General features: G+C 64.0%; 6 protein-coding genes across 6 annotated transcripts; 1 reads left to right on the forward strand and 5 right to left on the reverse strand.

Moving 5' to 3' along the window:
- Window positions 1-380: 380 nt before the first annotated feature.
- On the reverse strand, window positions 381-1,471 carry EMIHUDRAFT_435432 (hypothetical protein; the record flags this gene model as incomplete). Its single annotated transcript, XM_005777036.1, has 3 exons — window positions 953-1,471; window positions 476-797; window positions 381-391 (listed from the first exon to the last, which is right to left on the reverse strand). Coding segments are annotated over exons 1-3 (813 nt in total), but the record flags the coding sequence as incomplete, so codon positions are not given.
- A 1,663-nt stretch (window positions 1,472-3,134) lies between these two features.
- KAS2 (beta-ketoacyl-ACP-synthase) lies at window positions 3,135-6,176 on the reverse strand. The gene is made up of 5 exons (XM_005777037.1): window positions 5,676-6,176; window positions 5,303-5,610; window positions 5,079-5,227; window positions 4,223-4,917; window positions 3,135-4,096 (listed from the first exon to the last, which is right to left on the reverse strand). Exons 1-5 carry the CDS (start codon window positions 6,096-6,098, stop codon window positions 3,572-3,574), a joined length of 2,100 nt encoding a protein of 699 aa, XP_005777094.1. The 5' UTR covers window positions 6,099-6,176; the 3' UTR covers window positions 3,135-3,571.
- A 2,017-nt stretch (window positions 6,177-8,193) lies between these two features.
- On the reverse strand, window positions 8,194-9,085 carry EMIHUDRAFT_450574 (hypothetical protein; the record flags this gene model as incomplete). The annotated part of the gene is made up of 4 exons (XM_005777038.1): window positions 9,001-9,085; window positions 8,694-8,932; window positions 8,558-8,625; window positions 8,194-8,487 (listed from the first exon to the last, which is right to left on the reverse strand). Exons 1-4 carry the CDS (start codon window positions 9,051-9,053, stop codon window positions 8,194-8,196), a joined length of 654 nt encoding a protein of 217 aa, XP_005777095.1. The 5' UTR covers window positions 9,054-9,085.
- Window positions 9,086-13,879: 4,794 nt separating this feature from the next.
- On the forward strand, window positions 13,880-16,695 carry EMIHUDRAFT_101066 (hypothetical protein; the record flags this gene model as incomplete). Its single annotated transcript, XM_005777039.1, has 6 exons — window positions 13,880-14,191; window positions 14,267-14,293; window positions 14,849-15,169; window positions 15,246-15,392; window positions 15,537-15,872; window positions 16,171-16,695. 6 exons carry the CDS (start codon window positions 13,880-13,882, stop codon window positions 16,693-16,695), a joined length of 1,668 nt encoding a protein of 555 aa, XP_005777096.1.
- Window positions 16,696-18,253: 1,558 nt separating this feature from the next.
- On the reverse strand, window positions 18,254-18,583 carry EMIHUDRAFT_310287 (hypothetical protein; the record flags this gene model as incomplete). The annotated part of the gene is made up of 1 exon (XM_005777040.1): window positions 18,254-18,583. The coding sequence occupies one exon, from the start codon at window positions 18,581-18,583 to the stop codon at window positions 18,254-18,256; it is 330 nt and encodes a 109-aa protein (XP_005777097.1).
- A 113-nt stretch (window positions 18,584-18,696) lies between these two features.
- EMIHUDRAFT_435435 (hypothetical protein) lies at window positions 18,697-19,544 on the reverse strand. Its single transcript, XM_005777041.1, has 2 exons — window positions 19,442-19,544; window positions 18,697-19,405 (listed from the first exon to the last, which is right to left on the reverse strand). Exons 1-2 carry the CDS (start codon window positions 19,502-19,504, stop codon window positions 18,734-18,736), a joined length of 735 nt encoding a protein of 244 aa, XP_005777098.1. The 5' UTR covers window positions 19,505-19,544; the 3' UTR covers window positions 18,697-18,733.
- Between the last annotated feature and the right edge of the window lie 1,084 nt (window positions 19,545-20,628).

The following is a 20,628-nucleotide window of genomic DNA, read 5'->3' on the forward strand; positions in this document are numbered from 1 at the left end:
GCTCCGACAGAGACTCGCGCACGCCCTCGTCGACAAGGCCGCCGCCGCCGCCGTAGCAGCCGCCGTAGCCATCGCCGTAGCCGCCGCCGTAGCCGCCGCCGTAGCCGCCGCCGTGGCTCGGCGCGGCCTTGGAGGCGACGGCCACTGCCGCCTGGAGCTTCTCGAGCGCGAACGTCTCGAACTCGGCGAGCATCGCCACGCGCACGGCCGCGGCGGAGGCGGGCGGCAGCGGCGAGGAGGCCTCGCCCGCGCCCTTGCTCAGACTGGACGCCTGGCGCGAGAGCAAGCCGGGAGAGAAGCGGCTGCTGCGCGCCCTCGTCAGCGCCCGCTTCGCCACAGCCTGCTTGGCCGCCTCCGCGCGCTTTGCCGCCAGCCTCCACGAGAGACGCGTCTACTCGCAAACCGCCTCCTCTTGTGGCGACCCCGCCGCGCCGCGCGAGGCTGGGCAGTGGGGCCGGGTCGCGGTGCCGCACGCCTGCAGGGCGAGCACAACTACGACCAGCAAGCAAGCCGCGAGAGCGAGGCGGTTGAACATGGGCGTCTCCTCCACCCAGCAGGCGCCCGTGAAGTCGTCGTCGCAGTGCACAAACTTGACCTTGACCACGCGCGACGCGAGCATCAGGAAGTTGTAGAAGTTAAGGACCGGGAGAAAGTAGAGCACGAACAGGAAGGCGCCAAACGTCGAGTGCCAGATGGCCACCTCGCCCCCTTCCGAGGAGGTTCTGAGCAGGCTGAAGAATAGAACTGTGCCGAGCATCTCAACGAACATCGTCACCCAGATGACGATCATTGTGTTTCTGCGCAGGGGGCGGGCGGGCGAGGCGGTGGAGGCAAGGGACGGACCGGACCAGCGGGTGGTGAGGCAGAGAGGGGGGGGGGGGGGGAAAAAAAAAAAAAAAGGGGTGGTGGCGGTGGTGGTGGTGGCGGAGATAGCAGCAGCAGCGAGGAGCACCTGCCCAGTTCCTGGTCGGTTATCACCTCCTTGGCCAGCACCAGGTCCTCAAAGAAGAGACCCTCGGCACGCGCGGAGCACTGGTCGAGCCCGTCCCGCACCAGCGGCGAGTCGGGCGCGCGGGTTCCCCATGATGCGTAGCCATCCCAGCAGCCCGTGTCGGGGTTGCAAGTGCGGAGGCCGTGTGTGGGGCCGCCGTCCGTCTCGATGAGCCCGAGCGGCTCGTACTTTTCGCAGAGCGTCGAGTTGCGTCCCAGAAAGGTCCTGAGCTCCCAGCGAGCGTACGCGCGGATCTCCTCGGACGAAACGGTGGTGGCAAGCCCCACTGCGAAACCAGCGAGGAGGGCTGCGATGGTCATGAACATGGTCAGCTGTTCGCGCAGCCCTTCGGCGGAGGGGCCGTGCGTGGGATTCTCGTCGTCGTCGTCGTCGTCGTCGTCGTCGTCGGCCAGCATATTCATGGCAAGTCCGGCAGTGTGCATATGTAGGCCAACTCAGGGTGTGTGGCAGCCAGCTGGCCCGTGCGCGCTTCCTTTGGCGAAAATGCGCGAAAATAACCTTTCGGCCCTCAGCCCGCAGCCTCCAGCCCGCAGATGACTCCGAGGAGGACGAACCAGTGGAAATCCAGTTGTCAGATGTCACGATGCATCCGAAGGGGACCCCAGCGCCGGCATCATCCGTAGAGGCACGAGTGTTCGAAGAGAGAGTGGACCTGAGCAACAACATGACCTGTAGGCAAATGATCGGAGTGGGAGTCAGAAACGTGGTCCTTGCGCGAGGGGAGCTCGATAGACTCGAGGGGCCAGGATACGCCGCGAGGAGGACGGAGTTGCGCCGAAAGGCGAAAGAAGCCGCGAGAACAAGGGACCGGCAGGCGGCGGCGTCACAGGACGAGGCAGAAGGGAACGACGCGACAGAGGAGGAAATGACAAGGGAGAGAACGACGAGAGTGGGACGACCGCGAGGTGGCATGAAGGTTGCAGCGAGAATCGGAGAGAGACTGCGAAGAGAGATAGGAAGAGGCGGACGCCCAAGCAAGGGTGGGCGACGGCTAGCGCACCACACACCTCTCCTTAAAATCCCTGTGTGGTGGCGGCGTGCCGTCCTCCCATCCCTCCCTTGGGTTGTCTGTTTTCTTTCTTTCTTTTTTCCAGCCCGCAGAGCGGCAGAGGCTCGAGCCTCTGGCCCAGCGAGCCAGACGGTTACTGCCAGAGTGCAGAGACGGCGTGGGGCAGATTATCTAACGCGATAACGCGACTACACTTTGCCTCTTTGCCGCGCAACTTGCGCCCCTTTTAGCTTTTTGGAAACTTCTAATTTATTTCTTTAGACTCTCTTTATTTTTCCAACCCTTCCTCTATATCAGTGTCTCGTTTGAATATAGCAAGGCTAGGGTTTAGAATTAGAACCAGATACCTAGATATCTGGGTATCTGCCAGATATCTGAAGGCTCAGAGCCACTTCTGTTTCTACTAGTAAAAGAGCGCGTCACACCCAGATACCAAGCAGATACGACCGTCCAGACACACCAAGACACACACCCACACGCTCCGACAGCGCGGCACGGCGGACAGCGGCCGCGACACACCGCGGGCGCGGCAGGGCGCGAGGGCCGGAGGGTCGAGGCGCGCTCCCGCGGTGCCTCTCACCCGCGCTGCCGCTCAAGCCGCGCACCAGTCGACTCCCTACTCGGTGTTGAACGCCGCGAAGAGTGAGTGCTCGAGCGTGGTGTCCTTGGCCGACGGCTTCTGGAGGTCGCCGTGCATCTTGCCCGCGGCCGAGAAGACGCGCTCGACGCCCGCGGAGGAGGCCGGTGCGGCGAAGTACTGCTTGACCATCTTGGCAAGCGCCGGCCACTTTGTCTCCTTGGCCTTCCACCACGCGAGCACGTCGAGCTCGACTCCTCGGACTCCGCGAGGTACTGCTCGAGCTCATCGAGCACCGGGGTCGAATCGGCGGGCGCGACCTCCTTCTTGATGCCGGTAAAGTTGAGCTGTGTGAATGCTGCGTGAAGAATATTTTTCGGGCCCTTTACCACCCGGAATATTTCTTCTTCACCACCCGCAAAAATCCGGCCGGTCGGCCCACAACTCTCAACGGGACAACGCGGCAGGTGAGCGCGCGAGGTGACCCCAGATACCAACCAGATCTCTGCCCAGATTTCTGCTTGTAAAAAATCGCGGAAAAGAGCAACCAGATATCTATCTGGCACCGTTTTTGCACTATCTGCAGACCTAGATACCGGTAAACCCTAGCCTTGGAATATATAGAACAGATATGACTCTCGGTCTCGCTCAGAGTCAGACACGCCAGAGCAGGGGCGAGAGGGGAGGTATCAGTGTCGTTTCGGAATACAGAACATGACTCTCTCTCGCTCACACAGTCAACGAACCTGCGGTGTGGCGTGTGGGCACAGAGTGAGAAGATCCCACACGTGCTGTGGCATGGGGTGTACGTGTACGTGTGCGTGTGGATGTGGTGAGAAGCTGCAACCCAAAGTGCATGCGCGCGCCCACACACCATGCAGCAATATTGAGTGTAAAGTGATTATAGTGGACCGGCGTCAGCCTCCTGCCGTGGCAGAGGCGGCTGAGAGCCTAGAGGGGGGCCGATCGGCCACTAACAGCGCGCGTAGAGGACGTAGGACACTTGCGAGCCGAAACCGGCAGCAAAGTGGAGCGCGTACTTGGCGTCGTGCGTGCCTCCTTCGCTGAGGCGGAGCGAGCCGAGCAGCGGGTCGGCTTGCTCGTGGTTGATCACCGGAGGGACGAAGCCGCTCGAGAGGGAGGCCACCGCCACGGCGTCCTCGAAGCAGACGCCCATCGCGTGGCCGGTCATCCCCTTGGTGTTTGTGATGATGATCTTGCGCGTCTCGGTCCCAAAGGCGGCGCGCAGCGCCGTCATCTCGGCGCCGGCGCAGCCGCCGCCGCGCGCGTGCGTGCACGTCTCGTGGGAAAAGTAGAGCAGCGCGTCTGCGATCTCGGTGCGGGTCAGACCGTGAACCGCCTCGACCTGCTGCAGCAGCGCCTCGAGCGTCTCGGCGGCGTGGCTCGTGCCGATGGCGGAGGCGTGGAAGGCCGAGTTTGTGTGCACCGTGCCGAGCACCTTTGCCCGCGGCGAGGCGGCGGGGCGGCTGGCCAGCGCCTGCGGTGCGGGCAAGGGGCACGCCGCGAGTGAGCGAGGAGCGAGCGAGGGAGGGAGGGAGGGAGGGGGTGGGGGGGTGGGGGGGTGGAGAGGGCGGAGAGAGGGGTGTGCGGGGCAGTCGCGCACCGTGTCCGTCTCGAGGACGAGCCCGACCGCCCCCGCGCCGAGGATCATGCCGTTGCGCCGCTTGTCGAAAGGGAGCGCCGCCTCCGCCGCCGACGGGCGGGTCGAGGCGGCGCCGAGGGCGAGGAAGCCGGTGCCGATCCAGGGCAGGAGCGAGTCCGACGAGGGGTTGTCCGCCGAGATGACAACCACGCGCGCGCACCGGCCCGCGCGCAGCCAGTCGCAGGCGAGGGAGATGGCGGCCGTGGTGCCGGCGCAGGCGGCATTGATGTGCAGGTTTGGGCCGCGCGCGCCGACGAGCTCGGCGAGCTGCGAGTTGGCCATGACTAGCAGCTTGAAGAGGAGCTTGCGGTTGAACTCGTACCGAGGCGCGCCGCCGCCGTCGCCGCCGCCATTGACGCCGTTGGCGGCGGCCGCCGGCGCGCCCTTTGCGCCCGCCGCCGCCGACTTTGCGCCGGCGGGAGAGGCGCCGGCGGCCGCGTCCAAGTCGACGACCGGCTCGCCGGCGAGCAAGCCGGCGCAGAGGTCGAGGAGGGCCTGCCGGGCGGGCGGGTCGAGACGCGTGGCGTGCGCCTCGAGCTCGACTGCGAGGGAGCGCCTCGCCGCGCCCGTCGCGCGCGCGAACCCGTCCGTCATGAAGCGCGAGAGCTCGTCGACGAGCGAGTCGAGGGCGGGGAAGGAGGCGGCAAAGATGACGCCTGCGCCGGGGGAGCGGGCGGGCGACGCGGATGGGTGGGACGGGACGGGACGGCGACCACTCGCGCCGTACACCGGCCGGCCGCGGGGGGAGGCGCGGGAGGAGGAGGCGCGCGAGGAGGCGCGCGAGGAGGCGCGCGAGGAGGCGCGCGAGGAGGCGCACCCGTCTCGTCGCGGTGCCTCTTGTCGAGTCTCCACGGCTTGTCCCGCCCGCTCGAGCCCGGCAGGGGGGCGCCCGAACCGCAACCGACGCCGCCTCCGGCGCCGGCGGCCGCGGCGTGGAAGTTCGGCTCCGAGGCGGAGCGGCGGTGCCTATTTTTCGCACCGCACCGCGAGGTCTCGAGGCGTGCTGCCCCCGCCCGCCCTTGCAGCGTGGGCGTGCGGCGCCGGTTCGCAGAGGAGGGAGGACCGTCCACGAGGCCCGCGTCTTGCAGCGCCTGGAGACCGGCGCCGATGGCGAGGGCGTACGTCGTGTCGAGCGTCTCGACGATCCGCGGGTCGACCCCAAAGTCGGCGGCCAGATCGAACCCTCCGATCCGCGACGCGATTTGCACCACCTCCTGCAGCGCAGAGAGCGGCCGGCGGAGCCGCTCGCCCGTCGGGCTCTTGGAGACCTGGACGACGTTCCTCGCGAGCTGGGCTTGGACGAGCGGGCGCGGCAGGGGCTCGATTAGGCTCTCGCCGCGCAGCAGGGCCTGCGGAGCCGGAGGGGAGAGCGGTGGAGGAGCGGAGGCTACGCGCGAGCCGGCGGGCAGTCGGCCTGCAGATTCGTCGAGTCGAAGACGCGGCGGCCACTCGCGCTGTTGGGCAGCCCAACAGAGATGCCACTGACGAAGCTGTCGCCCAGGTGCAGCCCGAGCGCGCGCACGCGCCGCGCCAGCGCCAGCGACGCCGGGCTCGTCTCAGCTGTTCCCGTCTCGTCGCGGCTGCTGCTCACTGCATTCGCGGCGGTCGCCTCGACGGGCGGCGGGCAGGCGGTCGAGGCGGTCGGTTCGGCGGCGCGGGAGCACTCCATCTCCTTCATCGCCTTTGGCGGCGGCCTCCACCCACGCAGCTTCGACCACATAAGGAAGGCGACAACGACGCCGACGGTGGCGATCGTTGCTGCCACCAGCAACGCGCTCACAGGCAACGGCGGGTGCGGCCCATCGACTCCCGCGGGAGGAGGCTCCGAGCACTCCATAAATAGTCTGGGTGGGGGGGGGGGTAAACGCAGAGAGGAGGCCGGCCCCTGCCGACGAGGAGGGAGCAAGGAGAGGCGGCGCGGCGTATAGATACGGCTGACCTGAACCCTTTTTTTTTTGACTTCGAGACGTGGCTTTCTCGAGGTTCTCGAGGTGGATGGCCGCGTTGGGTAGCGAGGATTGGTGTGACGCGATCCACGCAGGCGTGCTTTCTGGCGGCCGACCGTCAGTGCACGGAGTTGCCCCTTCTCCGACTGCCCCGGCGGCTAGTTCCCAGTGGCTGCTAGGCCAGCTACTTACTTAGGACAGGACGGCCGCGAGGTGTCATGAAGGTCGCCGCGATAATTGGCCAGGCGAGAGACTGCGAGGAGAGAAAGGAAGAGGCAGACGCCCAAGGCGCAACAGGGTTGTGAGCGCGACGGTTAGTTAGCCATCACATTCCTCTCCTAATACCTAAAATCCCGAGAGTGAAGAGAGAGAGAGAGAGAGAGAGAGAGAGAGAGAGAGAGAGAGAGAGAGAGAGAGAGAGAGAGAGAGAGAGAGAGAGAGAGAGAGAGAGAGAGAGAGAGAGAGAGAGAGAGAGAGAGAGAGAGATTGCAGTGTGGTGGCGGCGTGCCGTCCTCCCATCTCTCCCTTGGCAGGCCCCTACTCGAGTACCAGCCTACCAGGCCTTGTGGTTGTGCTGCTTGTTTTCTTTCTTTCTTTTGCCCGTCGCGCCCCTAGCGGTATAGGTAGGTATAGAAAGGTGAAGAACAGCGCTGGCTCAGACTGGACATCACCGCTCTCGGTATTGGGTGGACGCCGGGACAGAATGGCCCATTCTCAGAATCGCTCTCATGCTTGACCCCAGTCAAGGTTATGGGAGCGGCCATAACAGGTGTTATGGCTGTTATGGCTGGCTGCTCATAACACCTCATAACACCTCATAACACCTCATAACACCTCATAACACATCCATCGCTGTTATGGCTGTTATGCCCACCCTACCATGACACCTCATAACACCTCATAACACTCATAACACATCCCACTGGTTGTTATGACAGCCAGCATAACAACCTCATAACAGCTGTTATGTGTCCCACGGATTTTTCTTTTGGAGCCCCGCCGCGCGTATCCCGGCGTTCGCCGGTAAATTCTTCTTTCGCACAACACTGGGCACGGGTAAGATTCTTCTTTCGGAAATTGTAAAATTCTTCTTTCGGAGCGCCCGCCAACCATGGCCTACCGGATGAAGATGTTCAAGAGCCAGAAGCCCTCGTCGGTTGACCTGCGTGACCTGCGCGTCTCCGACTTCAAGAGGGTTCCCGGCTTCAACTATGTGTCGGCGGAGGACGAGCACACGGACAACTCGATGTGTGCTCTGACATCCGAGAGGCGTGGGCCATCAACGCGTCAAACGGCCTGCAAATCTACGCGTTTCCCGAGGGATCGAAGGACGAGTCGGCGACGTGTTAACTTGGACGCCGAAAATGTTTCAGAGCGTCATGTCCGTTTGGTGTGCCCGGCCATCCGACCTCGGCTCGGACATGTGGCTAGCCGTCGTCGAGATTCCGAGCAAGCAGCAGAACGCGCCCCTGTTCGGCACGTTGGAAGTGGCGGCTCCGCTGAGCGCGTGTTATTGAATTTAACTTGAGGGCAAAAGAGAAAATATTTGGCGATCGATGCCGACCGAACCTCGCGCGCGGGACCTGTTCCTTTTTACCCATCTCACAGTAGAGGTGTCCGTTTTTATTTACTCGCGCGCGGCAGCGCGCGAAACGAAATTCCAGCGGCGAGCAGTTCGGTGTGGCCTCGCTTGCGTCTCGGGCCATAACACCGTGGATCCGGGACGGCTCTCTCATAGCTGTCCATAACATGTATCCAGTCTCATGGGTGTTAAGGGGCCGGCCCCATACCACCCATAACAACCCATAACATGTTATGGGCTGCTATGCCCCGAGAGCCATAACACCATAACAATAACTGCGCCTGGGGACAATCATGCGAGATGCGGTGCCGCATGGACCCACATTTGCACCTCTTTGTTTTTTGAAAACATGTGCACACACAAACGAGAAACGTCCCACCATCCCCAGGGCTGCGCAGGGGGCGCTACCTCTCAGCGACCTTTGCCTTCTTGTCGAAATAGTCCGCGCCGCCCTGTCTGACGGTGCCGCTACTGTCGAGCCACTCGTCGGGCGGCGGCCGCTCGTGCCTGCGTGTCAGAGCGGAGGGCGATGAGATCGGCACGCAAACGGTCCCCGGCTTGCTTGGGATGGCCATTCCGCGGGTTGTGTTTGTTGCGCGCGCGCGCCTCGCTGCCAGCTCCATCCGCCCTCGGATGAAGTCAATCTTTCGCTGCGTCGAGTCCCCGTCCAGCCACTTGCCGATGCTGTGCCGCTTGGCCTGGCGGCGAGGGAGAGGCTTTGGGTGGTGCGGGGACGGGAGAGGCGGCGAGGGGTGAGAGCCGCCGCGCCTCGAGCGCCTCAAAGAGCTGGATGGCGGTCTTGAAGCGGTCGACCGCCTCGTCCCACTCCCCGAGACCTACAAGCGACGGCCGTTTTCCTCTCGTGTTCACAGCGCTCACCGCTCTCCGCCGGGATGAACGGCACCGTGGTATGCGGCGGCCACGTTGTTGGTCAGCGCGGCGACGGTCTCATCGGAGACAGACTTCGCCTGCTGCGCAATGTGCAGCGCGCGCGAGAAGAGAAAGGCGGCGCCGTGAAACTCCCGGGCGTTGAACAGCAGCTTTGCAGCCGTCGAGGTGAACTCCTCCATGCGATGGATGCGCGCGGCTTCGCCCAGCGACTCGAGCGAGGCCTTCCACTCGTCGGTGATGGGCGGGCCGTACCTGCAGATGACCGGAGGGGGGTTCAAGGTGCGCACCAGTAGGTTCGACCGCCGCGAGTGGACGCGCGCCATTCTGCATCGGATGGCCCAGCGCCGTGCTGCGGCGAGAGACCCATCTCCATCTCGCTGGCGTACAGAAAGGGGTCGAGGCTCGGCGGATTTCTAGACTGCATTCGAGACGGCAGTGGTTCATCCATGGAATGAACGGGCCGGCGCGAACAACGCCGAACTGCCGGCGCGAACAAACAGCCCGCGAAAGAATTTTTCGGGCCGCATTCTGGCTTGGCCTTTATAGATCTACGTTATTCGTCCGATTCTATATTCTTTTTCGAAGCGATTCTCAGCGATTTTCAGCGGGAATATAAAGAATATTTGAGAATATAGGCCCGATTTGGGGAGCTGTATTCTTGGCATATTCGAGAATATAGACCCTGTTTGGGACAAGACTACGGAAAGAATACGGAAAAAGAATATAGATAGTACTGGGCGAGAAAAACGTAGGCCAAATTCTGGCACGACGGTCGACGGTTGGGAGTCCACCGTGCACCGCGCTGCGAGCCTGTCGTGTCCCTTGCTTGTCAGGAGCACCCCACCTGTGCCCCGGATCGTCCTTCCAAAATCCTGCTCGTGCAGGTGTGGACCCTGTCCTCCTCCCCCATCCCTCGTTTGCGTTGTTGTTTTCTTTCTTTCTTTCTTACACTAGGCACGGGACACGAAGAAAGATTTTTTCCAACGCCGCGGAGCTCCTTTGGCGCAGCGATCGTGGCCAGCGCAACTCGCCTGTGGACTCAACGCTCAGCCAGGAGCTCTCCCGCAGGCGCCTGGGGCGCGAGCCATGCATGGCGCATAAACGCTCAGCAATGATGCCTCGCCTCAGAAGCACTGCGACGAATGCGGCACCGGCGACGCATGGCAGGCTGGTCATCGATGACGCAGTTATAGGGTGTTGTGTGCCGTCAGAGTGACTCTCTGTGTGTCAGGGGGACATTCAGGGCCGTCCATCACGAGCTCCAGTAAGCTCGGAGACACCCCATCAGTGTGCGGCTCGACCTCTTTGAGTCACTTCCTTCCTTCCCGCTGTACCTGAGCACTTGAGCACTGGATAGGGTCGATTCCGCGTGGTTACGGGACCCCTCGATCGTCTCGCCCTCCCTCACTGGTGTGTTCAACATTGGGGGGGGTCATTAACAAACCGACGGTACAGGATCGAGGTGCACGCTGCAGAAGCAGTGTCGTCCCCCCTCTCCATGCCATCATCTCGCCAGGAGACGTCGGCGGTGGTCGTGGCGGTGTGACCGATCGAGCTACAAGAGGAGCTAGACCGGCAATCCGTGCGAAAAGCATCAACTAATAATTAATGAACAAATATTGCTCGGTCGTCCCTGGAGTCCGTCTCGATCTGGAGGAGACGGGTCAACCCCGTGAGGACCAGATCACGTGCATCTTGTCGTAGCCGGAGGGGATGTTGACCTTTAGCTATTGGAGCCGTCCTGTCCGTTGTTTTCTCACACCAAACCATTTACACGCCCTGTGATCACGACTCGTCAGATCTTCAAACTATTCATATCTTGTACACGACTGTGAGTATTTACCGGACGGCAGGCGCACGCAAGAGCGGTGTCCGATAACCAAGCCCCAGCAATATTAAAGCCCCAGAGCGCATACCAACGCCGGTTACGGCTTACGCGCCATATACACACCGCGCCCCCCGCTTCTTCGACTGACGACTTTGTACCCGGTAATTCCGCTGCGACTTTCAGTGTAGGCTGCCATGTTCTTAGCTGTCCACCAATCCAACACGCCGCTCGTCTTGCAGCACACTGAGCCCTGGTGTCGAGGTGTCGAGGCCCGGTGTCGAGGGTGTCGAGCTGCTGTCGAGGGATAGTTGGGCTTTACGAGAGTTTCCTCTCGCACCCTGCCTGGTTTCCTTTCCGTGTTTCCTGCTAGTTTCCCTAGAGCACCCTCTAGTTTCCTGGGGAAACTGAGCCGAGTCTGAGGCTGGTTTGGGCCCCAAATCAGCCAAATCGGCAAATACCGGGGTATTTTGCGGGTATACCTGGAAAACCCCGGGTATACCCTGGAAAATACCCAGAGCGGCCGCACACTGCTCGGTACCCCCCTGCACATCTAAAGGCATCCCTGCTGCTAGGGGGGGGGGGTCTGACCCCCCCAGCAGCAGAGCTGCTAGGGGGGGGGGGTCCCGACCCCCCCAGCAGCAGAAGGCATTGGACCCAGCTCTCCCGCCTCTTCGCCGCCGCCGCCCCCTCCCACCTCGGCTCGTGTTTTAGCGGTACGGTTAGCGAGAGGCATAGAAGAGGTTAGCGAGAGGCATAGAAGAGGTTTGGTCGGTTGTGTTCACCGCGCCTTCGAGCCCAATACACCTTCGTCGTGTCGAGTGCTGGCGTTTTACTAACGACTTGTGAGATGTGACCATGGTGAGTCTATCTTGTACTACCACACTAAAAGCCGTATAGTGTGAGCCACTCACTCGGGCGTCTCGGCTGACGTTGATCGATCAGCGTTGATCTCCCTAGCCTATCGGTCCCCCGCTCGATCCTCGGATCGCTCGCTCGTCGAAATCGATCGACTGAGCTGTCGTAGTGGAGCGTCCACTTTTCTTTTTTCGAAAACGCGCGCGGCACGAGAGGCGTAGAAGAGAGACTGGCGTGCCCCGCGCCCGGCTGGCAGTAGGAGGGTACGCCGGTGAGACCACTGGTTATGGAGTCGACCATAAAATCTCGCCACTGGAGCGCTAACCGTACTTACTTACTTACAGCTGCTGTCTGTACAGAGATGCCAACACCCCCCACAGGCAGAGCGCTCCTGCTGGGGGGGGGGGGGGGGCCCGACCCCCCCGCAGCAGGGCGCTGCCTGGGGGGGGGGGGGGGGGGGGCCCCCCCCCCCTTTAAAGGGCCGGGGGGGGACCCAGCAATGGGCGGCCCCCCCCCCCTAATTTGGCCGGTTCCCCCGGTTCCCTTCCAAATTTGGCCCCAAACAATTTTCAAAATCTGGGAAAATCCAGAGTTTCCCAAATGGAACCCGAATGGGGCACCAAACACCCTCTGGTTCCCTGGAAACTTCCAGAAACGCAAAGTGCTGGGGACCCTCTAGTTTCCCTCCGGGTTGCCGGAACTCTCGTAAAGGCCAAAGGGATAGAGGTGTCGAGGCCTATCGAGGCCTGTCGAGGCCTGTCGAGGCCTGTCGAGGCCTGTCGAGGCCTGTCGAGGCCTGTCGAGGCCTGTCGAGGCCTGTCGAGGCTGGGACCATGCTTGTCCGTGTCGAGGTGTCGAGGAGTGGTGTCGCGGGTGTCGAGGGGTGTCGAGGGTGTCGAGCGGGTCGAGCGGGTCGAGCGGGTGTCGAGTGTTGTCCAGGTGTTTAGCGTCTAAGGTGTCGAGGTGTCCAAGGTGGCAGGAAGCAGTTGCATCCCATAACAAAACTTGGGCAGCAGTTGCAAAGCTGTTTCGTCCCTTAGTTGCAGCCTCTCAGTTGCACCCCTGTTGATGTAGCACAACCTGTGAGCACAACCAGTATACTCTGTGGACATTTGAGGACATCAAGCTCATTGCCAGGAGTCATTGCCACTGCACAAGGTGCTGTGCAGGCGCAGCACCTAAGGCTACAGCACACCCCATGTAGCAGCGTCGCCGCTGCAGCGTCGTCGCCGCTGCAGCGTCGCCGCTCGCCGGCGCACAAAGCGCAACTGACCACAGCGCTCATGGCACAGGCTGGATGGCTGGTGCCATGAGTCAGTGGACATTGCCACTGCACAAGGTGCTGTCCAGCAGCTAAGGGCGACAGTACCCCATCGCAGCAGCGTCGCCGCCGCTGCCAGCGTCGCCGTCGCAGCGTCGCCAGTGCACAAAGCGCAATGGACCACAGGTCCGCACTCATGGCACAAGCTCACTGGTGTGAGGATTCATTGCCACTGTACAAGGTGCTGCGCAGCACCTGAGGGCTACCTGAGTACTGCCATGGTTGCTACATCAACAGGAGCTGCAACTTGAGCTAGAACTTGAGAGGCTGCAACTGAGGGATAAAAGTACTGCCAGCCAAGTATTGCTGCTGCAAACCCTGATTTTCTAACTCTGTGACTCCAAATGGGTCTCGTCTGTCGAGGTGTCGAGTTTGGCACCTTGACACGGACGAGCATGGTCCCCGCCTAGATGGTGTCGAGGGGTGTCGAGGGGTGTCGAGGGGTGTCGAGTTGGTCGAGTTGGCATGGGGTGTCGAGGTGTCAAGTCGGTGTCGAGGTTTGGTGTCGAGGTGTCGATGAGCGGCGGCAGCTTGGCCTGCGCAAAACCGGGAAGGGTGGAGCTGAGGGAGGGAGAGGGAGAGGGAGAGGGAGAGGGAAGGAGCTGAGGGAGGGCAGCAGCTCGCCTGCGCGAAGGCTCACAGAGGAGAAGGACGCGATCTGCACCAGCGAATGTAAGAAAAAAGAAATAAATCTCCATCTCGCCAGCGAGCCGTCTTTTTACCAGGTTGCAACCCCTGTTTCGCACTGTGCTGTGAACGCTGCTGGTTGGCGTCGGTTGCGCGGCACCCCGTCCCCATCCAGGTTGTTGGTTGCTGCCCCAGCGCAGGTCCCGCACCATGATCCATGTAGGTGCAATGCCCCGTTCTCTGGAACTGGATCATGCTTGTTCGGGTACGTGGTTCGCCCGTCCCTGTGTCCCGTGCACGTCGCCCGTCGGCAAAGCCGACGACCTAGGTGCAATACACGCCGCTGGTTGTGGGGAGGACGTGCCGCTCGATGCTGCGGGCGGCGTTGACGTTCACAGCCAGTTCACGAATTTGGTTGGCCCCAACTCTTCGGCTCGCTCCGCTCGCCGGTGAGTTGGTTGGTTGCTGGCAGCACCCCAGCACCTCGGGGTCCTGATGAGAGCTGTTGGCTGAAGACGGGGGGTTGAGACGGGGGCAAGCACACGCGCGCCTTCTCCGGTGTGTCTTCATGGCCACCGTCGGGACGCTCCTCGGCATGTGCTCTCGCGCTGAGGCTGCGGAGCGCCAGGCGTTTCGCGAGCTCTCCGTCCTCGAGCAGCTGGCCGGCACAGAGCGGGATGCGCGGCCAGCTGCCGACCCGCGACTAGTCGTCAAGCGCTATCAGCGGCCAGCCGCCGGTGCGCCGCCACCATCAGCTTCGGAGCTGCGCCCTAAGAGCGTGCTCAACGCCACCACGCGCCACCTACTCGGGCTGTGGACCTCACGCACCGACGTGCCTGCCGCCGCGCGCTGCGCCTTCATTTCGGACCGGCTGCGGGCGGTGCTCTCTCAGCAGCCCTCGCCGCCGACACTCCGCCCCCCCACGCCCACGGCGGTGCCATGTGCGCCACCGTAGGTAGCGCAGGACCTCACCGTGCAGCGGGTCCATGCGCCGCGACTGCTCGCTCGCATAGCCAGGCCCGAGCACACACGCCAAAGGAACTCGCCTCTCGGGTCCGGTGCCCTCTCACGGCTGCCTCGGCGCGAGCAGGTTTCACGCACTGATGGAGCTTGCCTTCGCGCACCTCGACGCGCCCGAGGCGAGCGGCCACTCACGCGTGCGGTGCCTTAGATGCAGAACAAGAGGAGATGCTGCGATGCACCCGAAGGGGCGTGGTCTCGTGAGCTCGTGCCCAAAGGTACGCGTCGTGGACATGTCATTGGCCCTCGCCTCTGCACAGCGCACGCACGCCTGGCCACCGCGAGAGGCTGCGGAGCCGTGGCAGAGGGCGGCGCCTGCCCGTGTGCAGGTGCACAATCGGATGCTTCTCTGCAACGTCCTCATCTCAGCGCAGGCACCCGCCCCGCCCGCCGGCCGTCCAGACCTGCACACGATTGGCTACCGGTAGTGAGAGTGGCACGTCGGTGGGACCGGTGCGCGCGCAGTCTCAGTCAGGGTGGGGACTTGCGAGGCGACACCCTCTGCCTCTGCACGCAGTCTGGCGCCGCCGACGCCGACGCCAGCCTCGACGGGGCCGAGGCGAACGCTGCGCCGCCCGCGAAGCCGAGGGTAGCGGTGGGGCGTGGAGAGCACGAGCCCTCCGCAACCTCCGTAACCGCCGCGCCGGCAGCCGTCGCGCTGGCCACACCGGCCGCACTCGCTCCGCCGCCGCCGGCTCCGCTGGGGGCCGACCATCCGCGGGCGGCCGCGGGTGCGGTGGACGAGGCTACGCTGGCGCGCGCCTTCGCCATCGCCAACGGCAGCCGCGAGCAGCCCGACGCCCTCCGCCCCCTCCTTGCGGGCGGCGCCGCGAGCGCGGTGCGCCACGCCCGAGCGTGGGGCGGAGGGCGGCCCGTGTTTGCCGCAGCCCGCCGCGGGGTGCCGACGTCCATAGGCGATGCGCGGCGGCATGTACGACTCGTGGACGCTGCTTCACGCGGCGGCACAGAAGGGGCACGCCGCACACGTCGCGCTGCTCCTCTCCCACGGCGCACCCACCGACGCGGCCAACAAGAAGGGCGACACGCCGCTCTCAAAGGCGGTCGGTCGCGCCGCCGCCGCCGCCTCCGCGTCCGCGGCGACGCCGCCGCCGCCGAGCGGTCACGAGGAGGCTTGCCGGAGGGCGGTTGGTGCGGGATGGACCTCTCTACGCTTCGTCCACGACGCGTCCGCAGCGCGTCCATAGGTCATCCGGCTGCTGTTGCGGGCGGGCGCCGAGCCGTGTGCGGCAAACCTCAGGGGCGTTACCTCTCTCGACCTTGCGGCGGGCTGTGAGCGGGTGCTGGCTTTGCTTCGTGCCGCGCCCTCTCTGGCGGCGTCGAGGGGCGAGGGGGCGTTTGGCACGGCGGCGGGCGAGGGGGAGTTTGGTGCGGGGCCAGCCGGCGACGAGGTGGTTGCGGCCCGAGTGGCGGGGCCGGAGGCGGCAGCGGGGGGGGCGGGAGCGGATGCGGCTACGGCAGCATCAGAGGTGGAGGCAGCAGCGGAGGCGGAGGGCGAGGACGAGTCGGAGGTCGAGGCAGAGGTGGGAGACTTCCCCCCCCCCCCCCGGCCTGAGCAGCGCGTCCGCCGACACGTCCACGTCCCGCAGGCGGAGTTGTTGGGCTACTTTGTGCTGCTCCACGCTGACCGGCCCGTGGAGGCGCGCCGAGATCTCCCCGATCTCCCCGAGATATCCACGGCGTCGCCGAGACGTCGCCGAAACGTTGCGCCGAGAAGTGGCGAACCGAGGGAGGCAGATTGTGGGCCAGCCGAGACGTCGGCCGAAATGTTTCGGGGGTGTCCCGTCCGCCCTCCAAGCCCGCCTCGCGTTTGCGGCGCAGGTGAGCACGGCGCTTGCCGCCGCGCCCTTGCTCGCCGCGCGACCCGCGGTCGTGCAGGCGCTACGCATCGTCGCCGCCTTCGGGCGCGGCGACGCGCCATCCCTCCGCCGCGCCCTCGCCGCCGCGCCGCCGCTGGCCGCCGCTTGCTGCCTCGCCCTGCTGCCGGCGGCGCGCTCGGCGCTGCTCCGCCAGCTGCACGCCGCCTCCAACGGTCGCGAGGCGCTCCCCCTCGAGTGGGCGGCACGGCTGCTCTGGCTCCCAAGCGCCGAGGCGGCGGCCGCCGCCGCTGCCGCCCACGGCGTGGCAGCGGAGCAAGGAGGGTTGCGGCTCAAGCAGCCGGGCTTCACGATGCGGCCCGAAACAACGCTACCCCCGCTGCCGCCTCCCGAGCTGGCACGCTGGTACGAGCGGGGCGAGGGGGTGGGCGCCGCGTTGCTGCGCGCTTCCTCGGGCTTTGCACTGCCAGTGGCTCGTGAGCGTGCAATGCCCCAGAGCTCTCGAGCGAGAGCTAGCACGCGTGTGTAGAAGCTAGAACGAGTGTGAGGCTTGCCGAGTGTCGCTTCACCAATCTCTTCCTCACACTCCGCGCTTCACTCCGCGTTGATCAAGTGATCAACTCGTGTAAACAACTGCTCCGATGGAGCGATTCTAAGATCAGGTCTTAGCACTTAGGTCTAGCACTGGGCGGAAAATTGGCCCAAGGGCAAGGCCCCAATTTTATCGAACGTTTATTTGCCAAATTATATTTCAAAATCTGCAGGCGCAAGAAATTTGCAGTCGGGCCTGATTTTCATCAAGATCTTTCAAATTTGCGGTGTGGAGTTTTGGGGGGTCGGGGTGGGTTAGGGTTAGGGTTATTAGGGTTAGACCTCTTAGAGGGTTAGGGTTAGGGTTAGGGTTAGGGTTAGGGTTAGGGCTAGTCTTGTTGTGTCTGTATATGCCAGCGTTGCAGGGTTCTGCGCTGGGTTCTGGCCCCAGCGCCGACGACTAAGACTCAGCCCCGCACGCTGACCCCACCAAATGCCGCCTCAGGGCGCCAGCCACCTCTTACACGCGGCCGGCGCCCTCTCGCGGCAAAAGGGTCGAGCGAGCGGGCAGAGTCGCGCGGTGTCTGCGCACCCGCGTGCCGATGGGCGGCACACGCAACCGAGAGAGGCCCTGTCACGCCGCCAGTAGCGTTCCGCACTCCCCACGCCACCAAATGCCGCCTCAGGGCGCCAGCCTTCTCTCCCAGCAAGACGCCCCGGGGCACGACGAGCGCGGTGCCGCGTCTCCCGTTTCTGGTGGCCTCTACCGGGCTCGGCGGACCGGGCAGCGCGCGATGAGAGCATTGCGCCGGCCAAGGCATCGTCGCGGGCCCGTCGCGCGCTCAACCTGGCCAAGAAGAAGGAGGACAACTAGGCACCAGACAACTAGGCGCCTGAGACGGGTCTTCGAGCAGGAACGCAGGCCGTTCATGCTCGCCATCAAAGAGCTGCGTCCTCCGGCGGCCGCCTGCGCTAGAAGTCATCGGCGCCAGAGCCGGGAGGTGCGCGCGGTCGGTCGCGGGAGAGCGCAATGCGATGGCCTGAGCGAGGACGGCTGTGCGCCCGCGCGTAAGCCGTGTCTGGGGAGGTGAACCTGAACGCGTCCAGTTGAGTGGTGGGATGTCGCGTGTGGGTGTTCGCCGCCTATATGCTCTATCCTGCGGCAAGACGGACGCGCTTTGACAATCAAAATCTACCTCAAAATTTGCGGCCGCCCCTCGAAATTTGCTGATCAAAATTTGCGGTGGCCCGGATCGAAACCTGTGCTTTGGCCAAGGCGGAAATCGGCCGTCCCTCAGTGCTTCCAGCCTGCCCGCTTGAGTTTCCTCAATTGGCTCAAATTTTGCAAGTAGAAAAAAGAACACCGCCCCACTCGAAGCCAGCCAGCCCCGCTCGAAGCCAGGCGCACGGCAGCCCCGCTCGAAGCCGTGGCGCTGGCGGCGCAGGCTGCCACCGCTCTGCCCGGGTGCGCCGAGCGGCGGCGGAGGGCCGCCCAGGCCACCACCAGTGCCCCTCCCACCGGCGGCGCGGCGGCAGCGGCGCCGACCGCCCCTCCATCAGCGGCGGCGCGACGGCTGTCGTCGGGGCGCCGGCAGGTGCCGCGCGCAGAGGGTGCCACCGGACCGGCCGACGCGCGCCCGGCGGAGCCTTCGTCGTCCATGGCGGGCCGAGCACCCCCGCGTCGCTTCTCGGCGCATTGGAGAGCAGAGGAAGCTGCTGGCGTCGCCGCTGGGATCGGCGGCGGCGCCAGCAGCGTTCTCGGATCTGAAGCCGACTTTGAGCGCCGATCGATCGATCTGAGGGCTGGCCGATGGGTGGCGCTGGGACATCGCCGCCGCCGCGGAGGCCGGCGGCGACCAGAGGAGCGGTTGGGGCGCGTGGCGCATATGTTACCTGCCATGTGAGAGCATCCAAGTGTGCTTCGAGATTTATTCGAGATTTGGAACTTAGATTTCCCTTTTCAGCAGTGGGGAGGTGCGCGCCATCCCTGATCTTAGAATCGCTTGGCCTTTACACCATACTAGCAGGTTGGCTCGCTAGTCGCTCGCCGGCCCGCGCAGCACGCGCGGGCCTTTTTTGTGGTCGGATGTTGGTCGTCTCGAATTTGATCGTGGGCAGGGCGTGAGAAAGCTGGACGGCTCGGTCGATGCGAGCCACCAGCTCGTGAGCGACGGGCGCGACGGGTTCCTCGGCGTAGGCTTGGTCGTGGTGAGCAGCGCCGGCGAGAGAGGGACGGCATGCGGCTCCCAAACGAGCCGCACGGGCTTCATCTGGGCCGCCGAGGCCACCTCCTTGGTCGCGGTGGCGGGCGTGAAGGCGAGGTGGGCCGAGGCAAGCGCTGAACGTGCCGTGCCGCCTTGCGCCCCTGAGGAGGGACGAGTGTGTGGGGTGCCACGGGCGGGGGGGAGCGGTGAGAGGAGAGCGGTGGGCACCCCCACGAGGGGCTGCGCTGACGCCGCCTGCCACCCCACGCACGCCACTGACGCTGTGGGGGCGGCACGATCGAACGCGCTGGTCGGGCGGGCCGTCTGAGTCGCCCAAGCGGTGCTCTGCCGGCCGGTGGACGCGAGGGTGGCCCAAGAGGGCTCAAAGTACGGAGCCGATACCCGGCCGTCCCGGACGCCTGGCACGCGGGCCAATGGCCCAGCTGTCCTGTGCATGGCTGGAGCGAAGGAGGGAGAGCTCAGGAGGGCGACGGGGCAGGGAAGGGGGCGATGCGATGCGGCGAGGTCTAATCGGCGGCGTGGAGAGAGGAGGTGCCAAAAGGCGACTATAAAGAGGCCTCTACGGGTGATATAGTGCGCCATGCCGGCGGGAGAGGTCTCTCACCGCCCCCCGGGCCGTCTCGAAGGGCCGTGCAGCCCACGCCACGAGGCGCTGCTGGCGGGAGCCTGGAAGGACTTGGCCTCGTTGCACCGCGCCGCGTTGATTCGCGACCACCGTCGGCCGCGGACGGCGTCGGCGTGGCGGCCGCGGGCGCTCGCGAGACGCGCCGCTCTGCGCTGGTTCGGTTCGTTCGACTCGTTGTGCCGCCGCACGCCCGGCGGCCGCGGGTCCCAGAAGTGGTTGCGCGGGCCTCTTCCTTTCGGCCGCGGGACGGCGTCGGGCACGTCGTCGGTCGCAACAGCGGCGCGGCGAGCCGTGGCACGTCGTTGCTGGCGCTGGTGGTTTGAGGTCGGCATCGTCCAGAGCTCGGTCGACGAGTCGAGAGCTTCAGCTGGTTCGGTGCCATGTTTGTGCGGAAAGTGGCAAATATATCTCTTTGATTCTCGAATATCTTTGAGAATATAGAGGGTCCCGCGCACTTCCATATTCGAGAATATTCTCGAGAATACAGCCCCGGCCGGCTTTTCCCTCAAGAATATACGAGCTTTCCGCAGCCCTTGACCTTAGTAGACCTCGAGTCCAAAGATATTCTTGAATATTCTTGACGTTGCCGCTGTGCGGCGTCTAAAACGGTCTTGACGAGAGAGCTCGAAACAGCTATTCCCCCCTCAACAGTAGGTTTCGGGTCGATGCCGACTGAAATCTTTAAGTTTTGGAGGTTCTGAGCGGGTTTGGAGCGACTTTTGGTCTCCGTCGATCTACGCGAGGTCAAAATATTCTCAATATTCGAGAACATTCTCGAGAATATAGTATATAGAGGGCCCAGAGAGAATATGATGCAAAGAATATAGATAGCCTTTGCAGAGAAAAGCGTGTAAAGGCCAAAGAATCGCTCGCGTTGGCACCGCACAATAAACATCTCCAACATGGTGGTGTACACTTTGGAGTCCGCCGAGTGCCCTCTGCGTCTGCCTGCGTGGCTCCATGTGGATGCCATGTCGCACTCGCAGGTGATCAGCCGGAGCCGCACACAACACACCAAACAAGTCACCAAACGCGACAGCCTGGGCGGGCGCTCCTATATCGGCGGTATCTGTCGATCTCC

The sequence above is a fragment of the Emiliania huxleyi genome (assembly GCF_000372725.1).
Source record: "Emiliania huxleyi CCMP1516 unplaced genomic scaffold EMIHUscaffold_27, whole genome shotgun sequence".
Lineage (NCBI taxonomy): Eukaryota > Haptophyta > Isochrysidales > Noelaerhabdaceae > Emiliania > Emiliania huxleyi.

What these genes read in the sequence shown, in the direction of transcription:
- EMIHUDRAFT_435435 (XM_005777041.1), bottom strand. Translation starts at nt 19,504, where the DNA reads ATGGCGCACTATATCACCCGTAGAGGCCTCTTTATAGTCGCCTTTTGG. An exon ending in TTTGGCACCTCCTCTCTCCA is followed by an intron (nt 19,406 to 19,441) that starts CGCCGCCGATTA and finishes TCGCATCGCCCC; the next exon opens with CTTCCCTGCCCCGTCGCCCT.
- KAS2 (XM_005777037.1), bottom strand. Translation starts at nt 6,098, where the DNA reads ATGGAGTGCTCGGAGCCTCCTCCCGCGGGAGTCGATGGGCCGCACCCG. An exon ending in GAGGCACCGCGACGAGACGG is followed by an intron (nt 4,918 to 5,078) that starts GTGCGCCTCCTC and finishes CCCCCGGCGCAG; the next exon opens with GCGTCATCTTTGCCGCCTCC. An exon ending in TCGTCCTCGAGACGGACACG is followed by an intron (nt 4,097 to 4,222) that starts GTGCGCGACTGC and finishes CCCGCACCGCAG; the next exon opens with GCGCTGGCCAGCCGCCCCGC.